We start from the raw sequence: 24267 nt of genomic DNA, 5'->3' as shown, positions 1-24267 counted from the left end.
ACACAGGGAGGTAACGTGTCTTCAAGCAAATGACAAAGTCCGCATAACTCAAAAATGTTTTGAAAAGATCCTTCAGATAGTTTAATGGAAGAGATAAGACAAAATTGGCTACTGGGAATTTTTTTTTTTTAAAGCAAATCTAGGGTTGCAACCTAAAAATACTTATACTTGCCTCGTAACTGGTTTCTTTAGATGGTGTAAACCTTTCTTATGTAATTACTGTTTCATTTAGACTGTAATTTCCTTGCAGGTAGACAAGGGACTGAATTTCTTATCCTTTTGAACATGGACTGCCAAATACTATTCTATAAATGGCAGGCATTCAACAGACTTCTCACCAAATTTGAAAACCAAAATGACTCTTACAAAGGTTCAAAGTATATAAATACAGTTCTCATTTAAAATAACATACACCAAAAGAATATGAAAATATGCTTTTATTACCAACAAAGTAGCATTTCCCACAGGTGTTTTTTCAATTACACACACATACACACACACACACACACACACATACAATAGCAGGACAAAATTACATTTTTTTACGTACTAAAGAGTCATACTGCAAAGAAAATAAGCACACATCTGAAAGACAAAAAGCAGCAAGAAATCCTTCCTTTTAATGTTAAAAACCTTTTAATAGAGATTCTCTCCTTAGGCACCTCAATGAAGATTTTGTCATTAAAAATACTTGCAATATTTGAAAACCTTAGGGTTTTAAATACTTTATTCATGAAATCAGACTGTTACCTGAAGTTTTAACAATTTGTATGTAATTAAAATCAACTTTTTCAGAAAATATGTGAAGTTTCAAGTGGCTGGGACTAATGTGCTAGACTTACTATTCTTTTAATTAGTATGTTAATACATAATTTATCCTTCACAGCTCAACATTCAGTGTAAAACCAAATTCTTCTACAGTGAAGAAAGACAAATACTTATAAACAAGGTATGGAATAATTATTGGCATATGTAAACTGAAATGTAATTGACCTTTTTATTTTTTCAAACACGCCTAATCTTCAAGCTTCTTTTTCACATTGATACTCATTTTGCAGAAGTAAGATGGCTGGCACTAACTTGGACAATTAACAAACTACAGCAAGCACTCATCAGTAAAGATATTCTGGTGGAAAACAACAAAATCATTTGGTAACAACATCCATTTGCTAATAATGTTACCAAGTTTTTCAATGTTTACATGAGTTGTTCACACTAGTAGAAGTGTTATTTTAAAATATTTTCATAGTACATGCATTAGACTTAGTTTAAGAGGGGAAGGCTCTTTCTTTAAAAAGCTATTTTCTCTTTATAAAAATTTTAAAAGAGAATGTCCAAGTGAGAGGACATAAACCTATGGTTCATTATTTTTCAACTTAACAAGAATATAAATTTCAGTGGCTATTTAAGAATATACAAAACTCAAACTGAATGCAATTCTTCAATTTAGTCAACTACCAAGTCAAAAAAATAATTTTGTCATTACTGGCACAGATCAAATCCATTGTTCAAAGATACGTCCTTGGTCTAGTCCATTATTTCACAAGATTTAAAAGAACAGAATTTGTTTTGGCACTGGTAATTAGGATTACTCAGAGATAAACAAATGATTTTCTCATCTAATTCCTTCATGCTGAAAGAAAACAATTTAAACTAGATTTTCTAAAATAATAGGGTAGGATCAACACTGTAAGGAAGGACCTATAAGCTCAGGCTTTAGAAACATTATAGTTTTAAACAAATCAATGCTTTCCCTCACTCTTTACATAACACTGAGGAATTTTCAAATATAAATTGTAGAAACCAGTATATGAAATCTTAAGAAAAATCTTACTAAAAATAATTACAAAAATGCTTTAGAAATTTAAGATGTAAAATAGAATTGACTTTAAATTAAAACAACAACAACAACAAAAACACCACCCACACTTTACAGACTTACTCTTTAAAAAACCCTTGTCACTTGATTTTATTCTGTCAATCTTTTGGTTGCATTCTGCATCATCTAGTGGCCACCTTGTGGCATTTCAAAGAAGTCTTGCTACCATTTTTGAACCCCAGTACTTTTTTTCCCTTTGAGATACCAGTACAATTACAGCATCAAGTTTCATAAAATGTTTTTTAAAAACCCATAAAATTCCATTTCCTAGTGGAGATAAAGAAATTTTTAATAGGAAGAAATGAATAGATTTGTCATAAATTATTACTATACATCAGTCTAGACATTTTCACATCAAATTTTTTAAATTAAATATAAAACACTGGGAGAAAACTATGACTTACACCATAAGAGTAATCTTTAGGCTCTAAAAGTAGTTAAAGTTACTCTGCAGTTAAAGCTCAGGGTTACTGTGTCGACTAAACTTCTTGTAATTGATAACCCCTTCCACTGTATTTTTGATTTGAGTAGCAAATACTTAAAAAAAAAAAAAAAAAAAAAAAAAAAAGAGTGGGGCACCAATGACTCATGGTCATAGGGCTAAGGACGCAAGTTCAATAAAGACTGAAGAGGACTAAGTGTCCACCACCAGATGATGTTCCACAGAAAGACACTGTTCTGGTCTCCATTCAGCAACCCATTTGTATCTAACAGCTGGTTTCTAAAAAGAACCGATCTTTTAGTCTCAAGGAGTCTCCTAACTTTTACTCAGTTGAGCCATACTTACAAACAGGTTTAAGAGGAAAATCCCAAAGTTCTCACCCTTCACTTCTATTGAGAAGGCTGAGTGAACGTGATACGGCGCCGTCGTCTCTGGAAAGCCTTTAAGTTCCACCGGTTTGGTTCCAGCATATGAGGACCATTGTAGACAAACAACACTGTCATCTTGTCAGAATAGGGAAGATTCTGTAGGAGCTGTAAGTGTTAAAACAAATGCATGCAGTGCTATACATCAAGAAGCCCAATCTTCCAATCTCACGTGTGTACAGTCAGGTGTTTTATTTGTAATATTAGTGAAGCTCTTAAAGTTCTCAAACACCTCAGTGTGCACCCTGCCAGATTGTGATCCTTACCTGAATGAGCACACCCGGAGCCTGGCCTAAGGAACCATCAGCATCCCTTGGGAGCCCTCTATAATCACAGGCCAAATGGGATCATCCAACTTTCTAGGCTGACCTTAGAGAAGTGTGTCCTCCAGAACTTTCCTAGGATACCTTCACTCTTATCCACAAAAACTTCTCAAGCAACTTGTGAAACAGGCACTGTAATAGATTGGTAGCCTGAAAAGTGTGTAACAGGGAGGTTTGGTTTATAGGCCAACATGTTTGGTAAACAACAGGGTATTAACAGATCTGACTATTCCATAGAGCATCTGCTGGGAAAAAAAAGACAGGCTATACAATAAAAACTTGAATTTAAGTTGGGCTCTCCAACAAAGTATTTCATGAACACTTGGTTCAAAAAGGGGAAAAAAATCTGATGACATTAATACATATATCTGAGTGCTGAATCAGTTTTATAGTTGACACACAGCACAAGTCGTAAGAAAATTTCCCATTGCAATGGCTCTAGCTTACAGAAAATTCTCTATAATTCTGTTTTTATCAAAGTTAATGTGTGGGTAGAAGATGCTAGGGTAGAAGATGTTAGGGTACTAAGGATTTCCTCTGGTGAAAAAAGGACAGAATACACAATGATAGGGCTTTCTGGGGAAATGAGGAGGACCACAGTGCTGGGGTTTGTATTTGCCTGTCATCTTTTGTGCTAAAAGAGGAACGTCTCCCTGCCAAAAGCAGGGAGGAAATCTCGGTTCTAGAACATAATGTTATGCCTCCTACGTTTCTTCCTCTGATAATGAGGTTTCTGATTAACTATGTCACTGTAACTTGTCCCCTTTAGTAATATAAATATTACTGTAATCTTTTTAGTTCCCTTTATGGGAGTGTTCCTGCTCATATTTACATATGAGGCCAAAATCTGCTACGTGATTTAGCCACAGGGGACTTCTGTGTACATTTGAGTATTTTTAGGTTACTGATTACCTACCTTTGGTGTAATAAAGAAGTACTGAGATGTGTTCTCTTTACAAGCAGTATTTACAACCATTTCAAACACTCTCCGTTCATTGATCGGGTCCATTCCCTAAACAATGACAATAATTATGATTAGATTTAAATCTGTTATAAGATACAGCAAAACCCAAGTAAAAGAATATGCTATACCTGATTGATTTCATCGACCACTCTGAATGGACATCTGTTAAGCTCCTGAAGTGCCATCAAGTATAACATGGTAGAAACGCTTCTTTCACCTCCACTCTGATGATGAGGAGTTAATTCGTGCAGTTGAGTACTACTGCGAAATTTGACTCTAATTCGAATTCCATATTTATCATAGTCTTCCTATAAAATGTTTAAGAAGTTGGTAAAAGGTGAGAATTTCTTCTGGTATTTCATATTACTATTAGAAACTAGACTGAATAAATCAACAGTAAATAACTTCAAATGTAGTATTATTAGTTCTATCTCAGTAGATCCTTGGAGACCCCAGAAGTTTGTAGACACCAAGTGGTTCTTCAATATTTTATTGTTTCAGTTTATTTATAAAATAGGGTTGATAAACTTGGAAGTACTTGGCACAGCGTCTGGCACGTAGGAAATATATTCCACATTAGACTTGTTACTGCAGTACGTCCCTTACTTCTAACAAGCCCAAAGACTATGTAGATGGCAGTCACCATGGCAGGTCTAATGTCTTCCTAGAACTTAACAGTGAAATGTTTGCTGTCCTTATGTCTCACACTGAGCATATATATATAAAGGAGTCATGGGGCAAAATTCCTAATGGGAGAAAGAGGTGCTAGCTTGCTTTATGTTTATGTCTGTAATGTACATGCAAAATCGTTGAGCTGTGGAGGAAAAGGATTTTTTTAATCATTTATTTCTTAAAAAAAAGTTTGACTAGGGAAAAATTTCAACATGCACAAAATTAGAACCCTAAAATAGGCTGACTGTATCTACCATCAACTAGTCTCAACTGTGATCAATACATGACCAATCTTGTTTCGTCTGTAACTTCATTCACTCCTTCCTAATTATTTTGAAGCACATCCCAGTTCATCTCTTTACACATTTCTACTGGAAGTCTTCTTTTAGCCACAACTGCAATACATGAACATATAGCTCAAGAAATTAGTACCAAATTTCCAAGTATTTTTATTTTTGCGAACTCTTATATTCCTGATCAAAAGGAAACCACTGACATCATACTATATTTCAGTTATGTTTGCTACTTTGTTTATGACTCTTCAAACCTGGGGGGTGGTAGATTCATAAAACAATGCACTTGCTCATCACAGCTGAATAACCACTAAAGATTGAACATGAAAGGAATTAGTAAGGTATTGGTCACTAATCTCAAGTGTCACCCCTCCCCCAAAAAAGTGACCCCGATGGAATCCCATAGATGGACTTTTCCTTCCTTTGAACAGTTTTTAACAAGCAAAATTTTTACAGATATACCTCTAGAGTAAATGAATAATTTACATGTATATGCATATAATTAAAATTACTTGCCAGGAAACACTGCAAATGCAATTTTACCTCATTTTCTGTATGGAGATCAACTTCACCAGCACACTGCATGGAACTAAAAAAGTTGCTGAATTTTTCATTAATTTTTTCTACCAGCTCTTTTAAAGGATTAAGCCACCTTTCTTTTACCTGCAAGCAAAGGCAATATAAAAACACAATTTTAAAGAAATGTGATTACATTGTATGAAACAAACTTAGTATCAGTATCAATCTAGTTATGAGGACATACACCACTGCTTTCTTAGAAGCATCATTACTTCATTTTGCATTGTTCTCATTCCCATACGGCTAATGGTAAGCATGTGACAAAAAAAAGATTAAGGTTAAATAATTACCTGTGAAATGTTTTCCCTATATTTATCCAGTTCAACTTTCTTTATCTTTAGTTCCTCAGTTAATTGTTCTATTTCCTCTTCTCTTTTTGTGTATTCCTCAACAACCTGGCAGGAAAAAAAAAATCTTTTAAGATAAATCTACCAAAGGATAAAATTACAGAAATTCTTGCATCAAAACATTAACTGAAAATGCCAATCATGTTGCACTGACTGTATGCAACCATTTTTTATCCTTGAAAATATAGACATTGCAGAGTTTCAGGTTAGCCCAAGTATTCTTTTTATAAAGAAAAGGCACAGAACACTGTGTTCCTTAGGAAGAATCTATTTAAAATTCTAATAGATTCAGAATCTGGCATTTAAAGCACATTGTTCCTGCTGTCTAGCTTATTATTACCAAGAGCTCTAGTACAGAGTGGGAGGCAAGTACTGGAGGGAAGCGCGTGTGTGCGCGTGTGCATGAGGGTGGGTGCTGGTGGCTGCAGTAGGGAAAGAGGCATACTGTAGGATTCAGTCCCGTGAAGCAGGAAGCTCTTGATCTTTCTTCAGTTAATAAGGCATCAATTTCATCCAATGTGTTTGGAAGATCTTGGAAAGCCTAAAGAAGAAAAAGATTATCCATCATTATATAATACAGTGAAAACAGTTCAATTCAACTAGTTAAAAATATTCTGCTAAGTGTCTACTATGTGTTCAACAGCATGCTAGCACACAACAAGGAATCAAAGGAATTATAAACATGGCTTCATGCCTTCAAAAAGCTTCCACTTTAAAACAGTGTATACACTAAAAATGTATACAGTAAAAATGAATGACACCTTAAGGTGATGTACTGATGTTGAGTATTAAAATAAGCACTACATATCATACAGGTTATAGAATTCAGAGAAAGGAAGTATCAGTTCATGCTACAGGAACTCTAAGAATAAGAGAATTCAGAGGCCTAGAACTCATTTCTGGGCCTTAAAGCAAATGGCTAGGGAAAAGCAAGGCAGAGGGGAGACAGGAGCTTGGAAAAAAGAATGAGCACTGCATACCATGGGGGGTGAGGAGTTGTGTCCATTTGGAATGGTGGGTACTTGCTGAATTGGTAGAATGGGTCCAGAATATGTGGGGCATTGAAAGAGAGCAAGAAGTTAGAACTTTATACTATATTTATGAAGAACTACAAAAGCATCCTAAGAATCCAATTACTTTGACAGTAGAATTTCAGCAGAGTACGATCTTCTAAGACCATGCCACAGAGACAAATTAGATACTTTCCTGTGAGGGGAGGCAAGCAGGACATTGTGCTGCCAGCAGAGCCTGCAAAAGTTTATGTACTATGAGGTACAAAATGAATCCTGAAACCCTGAAAAAGATCCTGACACACTGCATTAATCTAGTATCTTAATCTTACGTCTTTTTCCCTCTAACCTTTTAGAAAGCAGTCCAACTTTTATAGGCCTTCCGTTCTTTGTGTATTTTGTGAGCTTTGAACTCATGTGCCAAATACTTACTTGGTATCATCATTTTACTAACAGACATCTTACATTTAAGATGGTGAAACAGAAATCTTCAGCTCACCCACCTTCCCCACCAATGTGAGCAAACCTATTTGTCCTTTAGTCTTTCCCATCTCAGTAAATGGCAACGTTTAGGTGCTCTCACTCTCTAATGCAAATCCATCAGCAGGCTTGCTAAACTCTGTCGTTAAGCTATCTCAAATCTGTAAACTGCTGTCTCCACGGTGTCCACCCTAATTCATGCCACGATAATCTCTTGCCTGGTCCAAAGCAACAACCTTATAAGTAGTCTTCTTGCTTCCAACTTGTGTCCCCACTTCATCTCTATAGAACAGTCAGAGCGCTCTTTTACAAACTCAAGTTGTCCTGCCTCTGTCACTACTCAGACTCTACTGGGGAACTTTTTTACTCAATCTCAAAATAAAGCCCAAATCCCTCCTATGGTCTGTAAGGCCCTATGTGATCTGACTTCTGCCCTCCTTTCTGCCTGGGCTATAAATTTAGCTCCACTGAGATTCTTTCTATTCCGAAACAGGCCAAATATGTGTCTGCCTCAGGAGCTTTGGACGAGCTGTTTTCTCTGCCTGGCATGCTTTTCCTTCAAATCTTGACTGATTTCTTCTCTTCAATCAGGGCTCATCTAAAATACTATCTTCTCAAAGGAGCCTTCCCTGACACTCTAGCCTCTTCCCTTGTTTTACTTTTCTTTTTAGCACCTCTTGCTATCCAACATTATCTATTTGCTTTTTGATTTGTTTGTCCTCCCAACCCTCCAGAGTAGAATATAAATTTCAGGAGAGAAGGAAGGATATCTGTCTTGTTCAATGCCTGAAATGTAGCAGGTAACCAATACATTTTTAATGAATATAAGAATTATCTTCTAATTTTGTTACTATCAAAAACAGATATTGTACTAATATTTACTTATTTTTAACACAATGTATTCTGAAGAAGTTCTAGTATCTTTTTAGAAACAGCCCCTCAAACTGTTACAATTATGTACCAAATTCCTACTATGTACCCAAACAGATCCATGCGCTGTAGTTTCTGGATCTGATACAAAGTAAAATTTTTGAGGATATAAACATTATAATCCAAATAAGTTTTTTCTAGTTCTATTTATATCTTTAATGAACATTATTTCATTATCTACTGAAATAGGTAATATTTGAAGTTAAGAATCAAAAAAGCATATACCAGATATTTAAAAATTCATCTTCTATTCAATTTCTCATTTTATTCTGACACTATTCTCACAGAGTACGTATGTAGGTGAGGCACAAGCCCTGCTTGTCAAGAAAAAGCACTGGGTCACAGAGCTATTGAAATAATGGTGGAACGTGGACAAAAGGGCAGCATTTGCTAGCTGAATAATATGTCAGAATATGAAATACGCAATAATGGAAAGAAGAAAAGGCTCTTTTCTCCTTTCCTTAACAACATACACTAGCCATAAAGATTCAGCTCCTACTGAACCCTAAATAAACACCCTAATTTCTGGGACAACATTTTCACTTTGCCTTTGTTTTTCTAAGTATCACCTCTGTTTACTGTTTCTTATATACAAGTTACTAGTAGTATGTTTCCATGAAAAACTACATCCCATCTCTTGACCCTAACCCTTAAAGGTTGCCTGGAGAGAAATCTTTTTATTGGAAGAATGAATGTTAAGGTGCTAGTAATTCTGCAAGGTGGTGCCTGTAGTCTTAGCCACACTAGTGTGAAGCAACAAGACTGCCTGGTGTCCAAGTGAGTACAGTGATGAAAACTCATTGAGCAAAATTACTTTATGTACATACTCAGTTTAACAATGGGGAGGGAGGAATCCCTATTTTTTAAGGAACATCCTGTTCTTCAGGGCCCAGATCAATGGCTAACACATTTTACGCTTAAAAATACTGTGTTAACTATGTTAACTTGCAGCATATACTTCTTATACTTACTGTCTGATATTCTTGAGGAACGGTCTGCTCTGCACCCAGGTTACATACTTGCCTGGCTCTCTTCATAAGTTCCTTGCATTTCTGCAATAACCTCTGTCTGCTTTCATCCAGCTCAATGAAATGTTGCTATTACAAGAAAAAAAATTTTGAAAATCTGTGTTACTGTTGTATTAGAGGGCTAATGTATCAAACCATCACGTTATATCAAATACGACATTGAATTTTGATTGTGATAAGCAAATCATCTGAAAACCGTGTCTCAAATCATTATTGATTTTATTGTAAAGGTTAAATTTGAACTTAAATTTTACAATGTATCAGGATATTAATAACGTCATTTCTCTAATCCATAAGAGCTCTGAAATTTAACTGCCCTTATCTGAAACAGTTTACTTCAGCTATATATAATTATACTCTAATAATAAATTGATATATACAGTATGTAGGCTTCATACCAGAAAACTTGGCATTCAAATCTAAGTAGAACCTTTAAATTGTGTTTGATAGTTTTCTAAGTGCCTTTCATGTAGTTATCATTTATTCATGGACCCACTGGTTCCTTCACCAAATAATTACTCAGAATCTATTAAATGTCAGTATTTTATTATCCATTGAGCATAGAAAGGTGAATAAGAAGAAAGATACACAAAATTATTATCATAAAATAGCTACTATTTACTGAAAGCTTATGTGCAAGGTGCTTCACACACATTCCCTGATTTCTCACAGCACTGTACAGTATTATTATCCCCATTTTGCACATTAAAAAGAGAGAAATTAAATTGTCTAAGTGCACACATTTAGTTGGAGACTGTCAGGATTCACATCTATGCTCTTTTCTTGTATCATGATGCCTCTCAGTGGGAGAGGACTGGATAGAGTAAAGAAGAGAGTATGTGTGTGGTTGGGGCAGGGGATGGAGGAAGGTGAGAGTGGCCACAGAAGCTCTGACAAGTGAATGATCTTAAAGGACAAATAAGAAATTATCAAAGAGGGAGCAGCAGAAGGTGTTCCCAGGATAGGTGATTATAAATGGAAAGGCATGAAAGCCTCAAAGGCCTGCATATTCAGGGAATAAGAATTCAACATGGTTGGAGAGGAAAGGAGGTAAAAGACAGATAAGGTGGGTGAGAGCCAGCAGGCAGAAGCTTCCTGTGTAATGAGGGCATCATGTAGGCAACCATTGTGATAACCACCATCCTATATGCTAATTAACCTAATCCTCATTACCATCTTAAAGAAATGTATTATCTCCTTTTTTATATGTGGCTCAGAGATATTAAGAAACTTGCTCAAGGTTATGGAAATAGCAGGTGATTAGATTCCTGAGAAAGAAAACAGATCTAGGTTGCTCTTTCCATTAAACCTCAAACTTTGGTCTGCACAGAAAGTAATGGGATGGAGGCAGGTGCTAGAGGAAAGATTTGTGAAATACTTGATGCCCCAGCCACATGCCAGATCTACTCAAGTAAAATTTCTGAGCCCATAGCCTGGACATTTGTATTATTACAAGGTCCTCAGGTAATTTTTATGCACACAAGTCTGACAGCAAAGAAACTTAAACTAAGACAAAAGTTATGAAAGTAAAAGGATATACACTGGACTGATCTGAAAATACAAGCAAGCCTTTCTACTAGTTACTTAGTATACGATTTGCCTGAATGCATTCCTTGGACCCTGCGCCCCAAGAGAAATACTAGAAGTCGCTCAGGTACCCCTGCCCTGCTCTCTGGAGCCTGTTACATGCAGGCACATGCACAACACGGGGCAGCTAGACAGAAAATGAACGCTCCTAAAGTCCTCCGTTCCTGCTTCCTAGTCCTTGCGCTACCTTGCTAAAATGAAGTATTAGAACATTATGGCAAAGGAACATCCCTAAGTTGAATATCTGGGGCTCTAGGCTTAAGGGAACAAAACTTCATTTGATTTCTTCCGTTTGGTGGCATATTAAATGTGTAATAGAATCTTTACCAGAGAAAAAATGTTCTTTCTATACATACGTGTTAGTGACATAACCTCTTCACAGAGCACTTGTTCCCCACCCCCACACCACAGTTTTTACTAAGTTTTTTTTTTTGCGGGGGTGGGTAGCAGAGAAAAAGTACAATTATATAAAATAATGCTGTAAATTCAGGGCAGTGAAAAGGGCTTTATTTACATTTCTGCTTAGAGTCTAGCCTTTAAGTTAAAAGACCATAGAAACATTTCATCTGAGTAAGACATAAGGAAAAAGCAAATTTACAAAAGCTCCCCCACCAACATCTCAGAAAAGATTAATAAGTATTTTCTAGGAAATCCTTTTTGATAAAGTTCAACTGTTAGGAAAGGTGTACACAGAAATACCTTGACAATTAAACTAAGAAAAAGCTTCTCTAAGAGGGCCCTCTAGTGGAAAAAATCAGAACTGTCTGCAGAATTTCTTATCAAATAGTATGTTGCACGTAAATTGACACAGTAAGTATTCTACTTAACTTTTTAATTTGTGAAGCAAAATGAAAATTTTTGGTATGAAACGAATTAAATGAAGTTCTAGATAGCATAAACTTTTACTTAAACAGTAGTTGTAAATTATAACATTTCTTCCTCAATTTTTCTTTCAAATACAAGCATTAAATTTCATTCCAATTTAATTGATTTCAAATTCAAATGTTAACCATAAGTTTTAGTGCATATAAGACTGCATACATCTTTTAGAAATATAAAAAATATTTAATCATTTTCGATGTCAGCTTAAAACTGTAACGTAAGTTTAGAAACCAGTGGTCTTACCTGCTAGCAAAATTCTTGTTTTTTCCAGTTTCTTTTAGCCATAAAGCTTTTTCAAGAAGCCAGAAGTTTGAAGAAGCTGGCTTCAGAAGGATGCTGTCCTTTAGTCTGATTTAATCTTTCCATTCATCTCTGCAATCCTACGTTTTATTTCCTAAAAACCTATCCTCTAAGGACTTTTTCCACAAAAAGATACTACTATTGTTCACTTTTACACAACAGGTATGTTTCTGATAAATGGAAAGAGAATTATGTATAGATCACTTCCAGAAAGTAGTAGATTCTAGGAGAGTAGAAGAATGGATAGGGAAAGGTAGAAGGGGACTTTGAATACATGAGAAGTCTTAAAAACCTGGATATTATGTTACCCTTCCTGCTCTGGTATAAATATTTAAAATTTCATACTTGAAAAAAAGATTTCAGTGAAACAAATGATAAAATCCTGAATTTTCTTAAACTTCTCAGCTTTGAAGTTAACTGATGAATAAACTGCATATATAAAGTATACAACTTGATGAATTTTGATGAATATGTTCATCAGTGAAACCATCACCAATGATAATGAACATACCTGTCGACTTCAGCAGCTCTGTACCACATCCCACTGTGCCCTTCCGAGGAAGCCACTGATTTCTGTCACTAGGCATTCTGCATTTTGTAGAATTTCATATAAATGGAATCATACAGCTTTTTGGTCTGGCTGCTTTCACTCAGCATAACTGAGATCCATCGTGGTGTGTGCAATAGTAATTCATCCCTTTTTATGGCTAATACTTCCATTGTGTGCATTATGTAATTTGCCAGTTTAACTGCTGCTGGACGTTTGTTTCCAGTTTTTAGTTATTACAAAGAAAGTTACTACACACTTGTGTACCAGTCTTTCATGGACACATGCTTTCATTTCTCTTGGGTACATATTGGGAGGGGAAAGGATGGATCATACAGCAGGTATATGTTTAGCATTTAAGAATCTCTTAAATCGTCTTCCAAAGTGGATATTCCCTTTAAATCTCTACCAGTAATGTATGCAAGTTCCAGTTGCTCCACACCCTCACCAGCACTTTATTGGTCAGCCTTAAGTCATTCTAGTAAGTCTGTGGTGGTAACTCATTATAGCTTTAATTCACATTTCCTTACTGATAAGACTGCATCTTTTCATGTGCTTCTTTGCTCTCTGTATGGTTTCTTTAGTGAAGAGTATGTTTAAATCTTTTGCCAATGTTTTTTGATTCAGTTGTCTTCTTTGTATTGATAGCTATGAGTTTTGTTTTTAATAGTTGTCCATCAGGGGTCAGCAAACTTTTTCTATACAGGGCCACTAAGTAAATAGGTTTTGAGGGCCATATACAGTCTCATATTCTTCTGGTGTTTTTTTTGGAGGCGGGGAGGGAGGGGGCTTAAAAAATGCAAAAACTATTCTTAGCTTGCAGGGACTTTACACATAAACAGAACTTAGGCTAGATTTGTCCCATGGTAATAGCCCTTCATCAGATACAAGTCCTCTGTCAAGTGAATGTTTTGCAAAAATATCTCCCCAGTTTGTAGTAGCCTTTTTTTTTTTTTTTAAATAGTGTCTTCTGAAAGTTTTAATTCTGATGATGCACAATTTCTAATTTCTTTTCCCTTATAATTCACGCTGTTTATTCTGAAATCTTGCCAAAACCAAGGTCACTAAAATTTTCTTATGTTTTCTCCAAGAAGTTTTACATCTTCAGTTCTTAGATTTAAGTCTATGACCCATTTGTACATAGTATGAGGTAAGGATTATGGTTCAGTATTTGTATATGACTAGTCAGTTATCTCAGCACTGTTTGTTAGACTATTCTTTCTCCATTAAACTGCCTCAGTTTCTTTGCCAAAAAACAACTGACCATATGTGTGCATCTATTTCTGGATTCTCTATTCTATTCTACTAACCCATATGTCTGTTTTTACAATGTCTTCATTATTGTAGTTTTATAATAAATCTTAAAATTAGGTAGTGTGAGTCATCCAGTTTGTTTTGTTTTTTTTCGAAGTTCACCTAAGTCCATTGGATTTTAGAATACATGTGTCAATTTCTAAAAACTAAAAACCCTGCTAGGAATTTTACTGAATCTATAGATTCAGGAGAGAACTGACATTTCAACAAATCCTGAATCATTGATCCATGAACATATCAATTCCACTTACTTAAATATTTGTTTCTTTCTTTTATTATTTTCAGTACTACAGGTCTTATACATATATCCCTATGTATTTAATATTTTTGATGCTATTATACACAGTATTATCTTTAAATTTCAGTTTCCAATTGTTCACTGCTAACAGATGGAGCCACAACTGACTTCTGTATATCGAACTTGTATCCTGCAACCTTGGTAAATTCAATGATAGCCCTAGCAGAATTTTTGTAGAATTGATCATATTTGTCTGAAATAGGTTTCTCCTCCCTTTTCAATCTGTAAGCCTTTCCTTTTTCTGGCCTTAATACACTGGCTAGAACCTCCAGTACGATGTGAAATAAAATTGGTGAGAATGAGCATTTTCCTTGCTTGCACCACTGAGTATGTGAGCTTATTGGGTTTTGGTAGATGTCCTTTATCAGGATAATGAAGTTTTCTTTATTCCTATGTGCAGAAGGTTTTTATCATAAAAGAAAGTTTTTATCATAAAAGGATGCTGGATTCTGTTAAATATTTTTCTGTATATAGTGGGATGAGATGATCCTCTGGTTTTCTCTAGTTAATATGTTGAATTTACACTTAGGAATGTCCACATGTTAAATCAACCTTGTATTTCTGGGATATATTCCTTTGGTTAGGATGTATTACTTTTATATATTTTTTTAATTTGGTTTGCTAATATTTTATTAAGAATTTCTGCATCTATATTGAGAAGAGATACTGGTCTGTAATTTTCTTGTCTGGTAATGCTGGCCTCCTATAATGCATCAAAAAGTATTCCCCTCCTCTTCACCTTTTCAAGATTTTTAGGTAGAACTGGTATTACATGAAGTTTCTGGGCCTGGAGGTTTCTTTGTGGGAAGGCTTTTAACTACAAATTTAATTTCTTCAGTAAATAAAGGGCTATTCTAGTTAACTGTTTCTTCTTTAGTGACCTTTGATAGTTTGTATTTTTTAAGAAATTTGTTCATTTCATCAGAATTGTCAAATTTATTGCCAATTCTTCTACTATCCTTTTAATGTCTGTAAGGCCTCTTTCCTATTAAATTCCTTTTTCCTACATTGTGGCCTGGAAACTTTCCACGCAGTAAAACTAAGGCAACTGTAGGGCTCACCTGGTTTTGTTTTCCCTTCTCTTAAGGATCACTGTCCTGTGCTGCCAGTTAACCTAATATCTGAAAATCACTGCTTTATATATTTTCCCCCATCTTCTAGTGATCTGAAGTGAGAGGGTAAATAAGGCCCTTGTCATTTCATCATGGCCAAGAATGGAAGTTTTTTACTTTTATGATGGAAAATTTCAAACATATGAAAAATCTTTCAGGTATCTATCATCCAGCTTCAAACAATTCTCAACTTCTGACCATAATAATTTCATCTATATTCCCTCTCTACACAGCTCCTTCCCTGTTATATCTTGAAGCAATTCTAGATAATAATTAATCATAAAATTATTATTTCTTTGTAAATATGACAGCAATTTCAAAAAGATTAAAAAATTCACAACCACATTATCACATTTAAAAAATACTATCACTAAACTCTATTATCAAATACTGAGCCAGTATTTAAATGTCCATTTCTTAGGTTTTTTAATGGTAATTTTATTCAAATCAGGATCAAAATAATGTCCTCACACTGTATTTGGTTCGTATGTTTTTAAAGTCCCTTTTAGCTTATATGTTCCCTCTCCCTTGTAAATCTTTGATAGTGCACTGCCCAATAAAGTAGGCACAAGTTGTAAGCACTTAAAATGTACCTAAAGTTATTAAGAAACTAAATATTTAATTTAAAATTAAAAATCAATACTTTAGCCACTGGAAAATGTTTAGAATAATTTGAGTAGATGATTACTTTTGCAGTTCTAAGTTTCATAAAATCAAAATACTGATCAAGTATTCCTGATGAAAATTTATCTGAATTCAGATGTGTTGAAATATATAATACAGTATTTTGAAGACTGTAAAAATGTAAAATATCAATTTCCAATATAATATATTGAGTTAAGTATACTATTATAGGTATCTTACCTATTTCTATTTCCTTCGTAAAATGTGGTCACTAGAAAGTTTATAACTACGCACACAGCTTGCATTACAGTCCTGCTGAACAGCACTGAAGTAAATGGCTCATCCTAGACAGCCCCTCTCATTCTAGACTTTGTATTCCTACGGAACCATTTAGCATCTTTTATGCTCTCCCGTATTTCTGGGTAAACTGGTAATTTTAGAGCAGTGGTTCCGAAGTGGGGGCAATTTTGCTCCCCAGGGCAGTATGTGGAAATAGTTTTGGTTGTCACAATTGGCTTGCAAACAAGAGGCCAGGGATGCTAGTTCGAGACAGCCCCCACACAAAAAAATTGTATCCAGTGAAAAATGATAGGGCTGAGGCTGAGAAACCCTGTTCTAGAGGCTTCATCAGATTGAAATTTTCATAGGTAGTGGGTGGTATGTCCCTCCATCAGAATACGTGTCAATAAATATATGGCTATCTTTTTGTGATGTTAGCAGCAAATGTGAGCCACTGATTCTTAGCAGCTACAAAGTGGAGGTTTTCTAATGGTGTAATTCCTTCTGCATTTACTTCTATAAAGAGAAACTTCCTTTCCTCATTTATTTATCCTAAATAACAGTTCACATTAAAAAGTCAGCATAAGTGCTAGATTTTTTCTTTGCCATTTTTCAAAATCATAGCTCATTCCCTAATATCCTCCAAAGGTGACCATTATTATTATCATTATGAATTCATGGGTTTAGATATTTTTGATTAGTATTTTGAGTCTCTCTGACACAAAAAGACCCTTCATGCTCATCATCCTTTTAGATGTACCTCTCATATGATGCACAGTATTGAATTTACTTCTAAAAATATTTTTTAAAAAGATGAATTGTATCTACTTACATTTAACAATATATTTGGCCTTAGTTCTGCCCTTGTTTTATGTGTACTTATTTTTGTGTCACATGTATATAAATATCTAACCTTAAGTTATGTAATGTTTTAGATTGGCCCCTCCCCTTTTTTTGGTATATTTTTTGGCATTTAGGAAAGCTATTTTTATGAGATTATTGGTGCAAATACCCTATATAAACCCTTACGGCCCTAATCTTTTTTGAGATAGTGACTATTGGTTCCCTCTAATAAACAGCATTGACATTCTCCCTCATTTCCCTCTCCCAAAGCATCTAATTTGAATATCCTTTTACTTCTTGATAGAATATATTTGCTGATTGTCCTGTAAGTACAATTTTATTTTAAGAGTGTTGTGCCTTTACTACCAGGTGAGCCTTATAAGCACATATGTTTTACTGTCTCCTTAGTCTGCCGTGTAGTTCTTAGTCCTCAGTAAGCAGTTCTGTTCTGCAAAGTAGTTGCAGTAGCTTCGAGAGTTCACAGGGCCTGAGCCACCCCAGCACAACCTGACCTTTCTGGAGTCTACAAAGTCCCCTCCCAGTTTCAGCTGCTCTCGAATTGGTCTGTTGCGCTCTCCACACCAAATGGGGCCTCTTTCCTTTAGAGATGAATACCTGTTGGTGACTTGATTTTGGGGGTTCTTTAAGCTCTGCTTCTTACCACGTACTTTCTGAAACCATGCTAGTCTTGCTGCTGATTGGATCTTACCCATTTGTATTTTGGAGTTCATAGGTGTTACAGAATAAAGAATTTGACATTTGTCCCTGGTTCTTGGGAGGGAGACTATAAAACCCTATAAATCTTCTAAGTGATAGCAGTGGTGGTGTTATTCATGAGCCCCTAGGATCACACCTGAGTTTAAGCCAAGGCAGTTACTCAGGATGGGGGTAGGTAATGCCAGAAAGACAAGCCATGTGATTAGAGGGTTGGGGCCTTGAGTCTTACTATTATCCACCCAATCTCTTGACTTCCAGGAAGGGGAGGAGGGCTGGAGATTGAGCTCAATCACACAGCCAACGATTCAATCGGTTGTGCCCAGGTAATGCAACTCCAATAAAACCCCGGAACACCGTAGCTCCATGGAGTTTCTTGGTTAGTGAACACACGCTGTGCCAGGAGGATGACATCCTGATTTCACCAGAAAAGGTTACAAAAACTGTGTTCAGGACCTCCCCCACCCCAGACCTCACCCTATATGTCTCTTCATTTGACAAGTAGTGATTTATATCTTTTATAATACAACTGTAATTGTTAAGTATAGCCTTTTCTTGAGTTCTGTGAGCCATTCTAGTAAACTACTGAACCTGAGGGAGTCATGAGAACCCATGAATTTCTAGCCTGTGGACCCCTGAACTTGCAGCTGGCATCTGAAGTAAGGGCAGTTTTAATGAGGTCTAAGCTCTTAGACAGCCTGCTGCTACCCTGAGGGGGCTGGTATGAGAACATACTGCAGTATACCAACAGGGATACCTTAAAGCTTAGTTTGTTATGTTATCCAGGTTGCTCTTTATTTTTGGGGAAAGGATTTGTAAAACTCAGAAACGATGCCACTGTCACTACCATTTTGCTGCCAGTTCTTCTATGGGGATTTAAGTTAACTTAGTACATACATCACATGCCCACCCCCTTCAATATTTATCATCATTTCACAGATATTAACAGAAGATTAAATCACCAAGATCACACACTAAGGCCACTTTGTTGATTAGAACTCATCTGAAGTTGGCTATGGGTTGCACACTAATCAACGCTCCCAGCTGCTGCGTGGTGACAGTGGTGACTGTAATTTATATGGGTTAGGAAAGCAGGCCTGCAACTTCGGTTTTCAAGTGACTAAAATCTGATACTCTGATTTATCTTTTTTGATTATTACCACCCCTACCCCAATCAAATTACATAACATGCAGTATACATACAAAGTGTTTCACAAATTGCTTTCTCATCAACAGGACGCATTAAGTTTGTAAATTAAAGAGCACACAGCAAACTGCATATTCTAAGGGATGAGATACATACACACCTTTTCAAACTGATCTGGAACCCCAAAATAAACAAAAAAGCAAAAATTTTACCTCTGTGAGACGTAGTTGTGAAGAAGCAGCCATGTAATCTGATTCTAATTTGTTCTTCTCAGAGATCACTGTAGTATTCTGAAGAATTAAATCTACTTTTTGTATATGCAAAGAAGTACAAATCTAGGAACAAAACCCCAAGAGTTTAATTTGTTTTACAACTAAGAAAAATGTTTCTTTTAAAAAACAAAATTATAAAATAACATTTTTCTGATGTGACTGATACTTCTCTCAAATAATTCATTTTAAAAATTCTCTTAGAAGAAAATAAGTTTTCCTGTATATTTGAGTCATCTGGAATAAAATAATTTGGTTAAGATAATATAATATAAACTTAATAAACTTACTGACCTATAAGAAATGTCAAACAGAGAAAGTTGAAATTATTGACAAAAATCTCAAGATTTTACTATCTTTGACTTATCTACCTGCAACAAAAGAAAATGCCTTACCTTTATCAGATTTGTTAATTCAGTAACAAGTTTTGCTTTTTGAACATTTATTTCTTTGATTTTGGTACTTGCTTTTCGCTCTTCCTCTTCAAGGTTGCAAGTATCCTGTTCCATAAGCTTTAAACTGTATGAAATGCATAAAGATGTAGAAATCAGAGAAAACAGAATGACTGAACCCAAATTCTTAGCCCCTCTCTTAATACTGTTCTTTGGTCTATTTTAAGCAATGCCACTCAGAAGTGTATTAACTGCTAGCTTCTAGATTAAACAATCATTTTATGTAACCACTTTGGATCGAAAAGTATTTGTTGAGATACATTACATGCCCAGCACAGTGGACGTAATGCTAGTGCTAATGGTAAGGAGTCAGAACTGAATTTCCTCTTTGCCACTCATGAACAGTATAACTGAGTAAGTTACTTTTCTGAGCTTCAGCTTCCTCATCTATAAATTGGAAATATTGAAACAATATTTATACATGTAGTCCCTTCCTTTAAGAAGCTTAACTGGAGAGATTTAATATGTTAAAAAAAAAAAGGCAATACATCAGTCCTAAATGTTAACACTTTGCTCTGTAAGATGAAGAAACTAAGGCTCAGAAGTTAATTGTTACCTAAGATCACACATACTAAGTTGTAAGATGTGTCTGATATAAAGGTTGCCTCCCGGGAAAAAGCGAGAACAAAGGATGGGAGCAATAATAAACAAGAGCGAACAAGTTCAGTGGATGTTATAGAGAGTGGCCTAAATGGTACATGGAGGAAATTAGAATGGGTGGAGTGAAACAAGATTTTGAAAAACTTGAAGGCCAATCTAACGGAAAGTAGTGTTTAAGTGAACTTCATGTAGCAAAGGAAGGAAGCCACAACAGATTCTTGAAGAGGGTAGGAACATGAAAAGAAGAAAAACTTGACAACACTATTCCAGGTGCACTGAATGGAGGAGACTAGTCTGGGAGAGACCACTAACCATGTCACCACTGCAATATGCCAAAGTGATCACTGTAGGTATGAGGCAACAGGCTGACCGTGGGTATGAAAAGTCGTTTCAATACAAAAATCAACATTACTTTATAAGAAGAAAGTTTACTTTTAGACAATTTCAGTACAGCAGTCCAACAATAAGGGTAAGTGTCTTGGAGGTGAATGAAGTGAAGTAGAAAAAATTTCTAGGTAGTTAAATTAAATAGATGTATCTTGCTTTAAACAACAAAGGTATGTTACTGACTTTTTAAATAAAAGTTAATGGGCAACTATTTGCTTAAAAAACCCAAATTTTCTTAATGCGCTCCAAATATGATTCACAGGTAAAAAGATGCATTAAAGTAATGTAAGCGTATACAACTTCACTGATGATTTCAGTTTCCACCTTGCAATTAAACTTTAACAAACCACATCCCATTAAAGAACACATACACTGAAAAGTCTACTGAAGCACTCCTCCCTTTTCCAGCTATATATCTATGTCAGGCCAGGTTTTCTTCATATACATCAAAAGAAACAACATATCAAAACTGAAATACCAAAACTGAATGCAGAAGCACATATGACAAAACTGACTTCACCTAAACAGACTTATAAAAACGTAAAACAGTGCCACTCTTCTTGCTAAATGTATTTTGTTTGGAAAATAGTTTCTTTGTAAACATTTTATGTTAACTTTTAATGAATTTATTATCATTTTGTATGAATTATTTAAGTTCTAATGTGGTAAATGTCAATAGATACAATCCACATAAAATTTCCTCAAGGATTCAATAATTTTTAAAAATTGAAAAGGGTCCACGGATGAGAACAACTGATTAGAGAACAGAAAAACTCACAATACTTAAGGGTCACTTCCCCTTGCCCTGTGTTTTGGGTAGTAGGGTTACAGTGTGAGAGAGAAATGATTACCAACTGTGCTTGTGGGGACTTTGTCATCATTACAGGGTAGAACTAATGACATCCTCATGGTGCTTTTGTACCATCCCCTCAAACCCCTTACCCCAGAATAGGATGAAAGATACCTTCCTAGTTTGGAACTAATTTTTTGTTCCAGTTGTCTTTTCTTGGTTTTTCTTTCAAGAAGATCCTTCTTCTTTTGTCGAAGTTCATTATCTTTGTGCTCCAGATGTTTGTTTGTCTCACATAAAGTAATCAACCCTGATTCTACTGCTTGCAATTTTCTATTAATTTCCTATGGGATATGCAAAGTTAATATATTTAAAAAACAGTCCAGTGAAAGTATTATCCAGTTAATTTCTTTTAATACTCAAAAACAACCAACCTTTAGCTGTTCTTCTAAGTGTCGTCTCTGCTCTAGATCCACAGTGACTGTGAGAAACTGGGCTACCTTTAGGGATGTGTTACTAGAAATAACTTTGTTTGAATAAAAAGAAGTTTTCACCACATACTTTTCTTCTGCCGTATAAATTTGCTTTAATCGGGTTTCTTGTATTACCTACAATGTAAAAGAAGCATTCAATGCCCATCTAAGAAGAATTATGATTTAAAAAAAAAACTTATCCAACATCTCTAAAAAGATCTTTCAGGTTATTATTTTTGAAAACAACACTAAGGAAGAGAGAACTGGAAGAAAACCGAAACAACCAGCAAAGTCAGCTAACTTCTACTTCACAATTCAGTCTCTCCCAAGTTTTTGGAATTTTGTTTCATCTACAGTGAGACACCAGGGGTCAGCTGCCCAGTAGACTGAACTGTGTTATCTCAACTAAGTCACTGACTCGTCCCTTCCCTCAGTTATATTGTTCCAAGACACACATTTAATTCCTATATATTTGGGAAATATTTAATGCAAACATTTTTCAAGGATTTCAAAGACTTCTTTTTGCATTTTTTGGAGGTCTTTTCTCTCAAGAACTTACATGAGGAGTATCATAAAGTAATGCACATTCTAAACACCGTAACATTATCAGATTTGTTTCTGTATATTTATTTATAAAGAATAGGCTGCTGTAATGTAGTTTTCCCAGTCTCTAAATGTTTATTACCAGTATTCTTGTGGCTTATCTCTTCACTTAGACTGTAAACTTCTGGAGAGAAATTAAGTGTACTTAAATATGTCTTAATAGGGTACAAACTAGCATTCACAAATGTTGAATAATTTGAAATGAAGGGAGAAAGCCTAGGAGCGATTTTAGCCTTACCCAAGTTTCACAAAAATTAAGTTTTAAGCAGATTTAAACTGACAGAGATGGTGACGGCACTCCCAGCAAAAAGAACATTGTAAGCTAAGGAGGTCAGCAGACAATTTCACCAAAGAGGAGAGTCTTAGAAATTAATGAGAGAACAGTTCCATAAATAGAGTATAATCATTTAGAGAACCCAAAATGTCAGGACTTGATAACAGAGCAAAACCTTCCCTAAAGAATGTATTTTTATTCTAAGGAAGAAATCTAGCCCTTATTGTCATCAAGTAGACATGAAACATTGAGACGGTAAATTTCCATAAAAAAGGTTTGTATCTTCTGAAAGATGGCCAAGACAATGCCAGGGGCTTTACTAGGTATCTGACTTGGCTTTACTAGTACAGACAGTAAGAAAGAGTTAAAGCTCTCTACATGACAAACAAAATGTTAAAAAGTAAAGTACATAAAAATAATTAAACTTGAAGCACTGTTCAACAAGTGAAAAGACTGTTTCCAAGTGCAGTACTGTTCTTTTTTTGCCCCAAAGTAAAGCTATGCAAGCCCTTACCAAATTTTCTGTAGTCTTTCTGCAATAGTAAAGAATTCCTACTACCCTAACCTTCAGAGATAGTGCCCTACCTACTTTTGAGGTTAAGACAAATTGGTTTGGTCTATGCATACAAGTCTTGTCCTCTTTTTTTTAAACCCCAGCAATTAGGACAGAAGAGAGGTTACACCCACATGGAGAGTTCTATTTTTGGTTTCTCCAAATGATCATTATAATAACAATTTTTAATCAAAGATGCAGGCAACTTACCATAGTAATTAGCTTATCTTTGCAAAATTGGTTGGTAATGTACCCCCATTTCTATCTTCTGTTAATTAGGTATAATATACAGGCCCCAAATTACAAGTATCCTTAGGATATTCACTTGTAGACTAGTTGTTAAATATATAAAACACATTTTCTAATAAATTCATTATAAATTGCAGTTAGGACTGTAATTGGGTCCTCAACGCATATAAGTAGTATTAATTATGGCAACTTGGTGTTACAGAAAAACTTGTTCTAGAAGAGACTTCTTTCCTGTTTCTGCCTATGCTAAAAGCAATGAATCTGGAATGGAGTCTACAGATTACTTGTAAGGAGAAGAAAACTCCAAGTAGCATTAGCAGAATATAGAAAATTAGGATCTCATTTTCCTGGCTAGTAGAGCTACATAAATTCTATTAAGGGGTGGTCATTCATATAAAAGATAATCTTAAATGGAAGCTTTAAGAAGGGGCGGGCTTACTAAAACAGTTCTGTAACCCAGGGCACCATCCTAAAGTATAATTTGTCTTAAAAATAATCTAGACTACAAGAACTTACATGATTAAACCATTAATGCTTGAACAAAGGTAAGAGAGCCACATGTCTCTCTTCAGATTTTAACTATATTTAATGTTAAGTA

The 24267-nt window shown here is 35.2% G+C and overlaps 1 protein-coding gene across 4 annotated transcripts in view; it reads right to left on the bottom strand.

Annotated features, from left to right (window-relative positions):
- Nucleotides 1-419: 419 nt before the first annotated feature.
- Nucleotides 420-24267, bottom strand: part of SMC5 (structural maintenance of chromosomes 5) — an 87953-nt gene continuing 64105 nt past the window's right edge. For 2 of the 4 annotated variants that reach the window (XM_074361675.1, XM_074361677.1), the window contains 12 exons: nucleotides 21952-22125; nucleotides 21692-21861; nucleotides 19684-19807; nucleotides 19232-19354; nucleotides 9316-9441; nucleotides 6905-6949; nucleotides 6370-6465; nucleotides 5868-5972; nucleotides 5542-5661; nucleotides 4162-4341; nucleotides 3986-4081; nucleotides 420-2854 (listed from right to left, as the gene is read on the bottom strand). In XM_074361675.1, coding sequence (XP_074217776.1) covers nucleotides 2711-2854; nucleotides 3986-4081; nucleotides 4162-4341; nucleotides 5542-5661; nucleotides 5868-5972; nucleotides 6370-6465; nucleotides 6905-6949; nucleotides 9316-9441; nucleotides 19232-19354; nucleotides 19684-19807; nucleotides 21692-21861; nucleotides 21952-22125 — 1503 coding nt within the window. In that variant the 3' untranslated portion in view covers nucleotides 420-2710. The remainder of the gene's footprint in view (nucleotides 2855-3985; nucleotides 4082-4161; nucleotides 4342-5541; nucleotides 5662-5867; nucleotides 5973-6369; nucleotides 6466-6904; nucleotides 6950-9315; nucleotides 9442-19231; nucleotides 19355-19683; nucleotides 19808-21691; nucleotides 21862-21951; nucleotides 22126-24267) is intronic. The other 2 variants (XM_074361676.1, XM_074361678.1) reach the window with 1 other exon arrangement.

This window comes from Camelus bactrianus, chromosome 4 (assembly GCF_048773025.1).
Source record: "Camelus bactrianus isolate YW-2024 breed Bactrian camel chromosome 4, ASM4877302v1, whole genome shotgun sequence".
Lineage (NCBI taxonomy): Eukaryota > Metazoa > Chordata > Mammalia > Artiodactyla > Camelidae > Camelus > Camelus bactrianus.
This window is presented reverse-complemented; position numbering and strand designations above follow the sequence as displayed.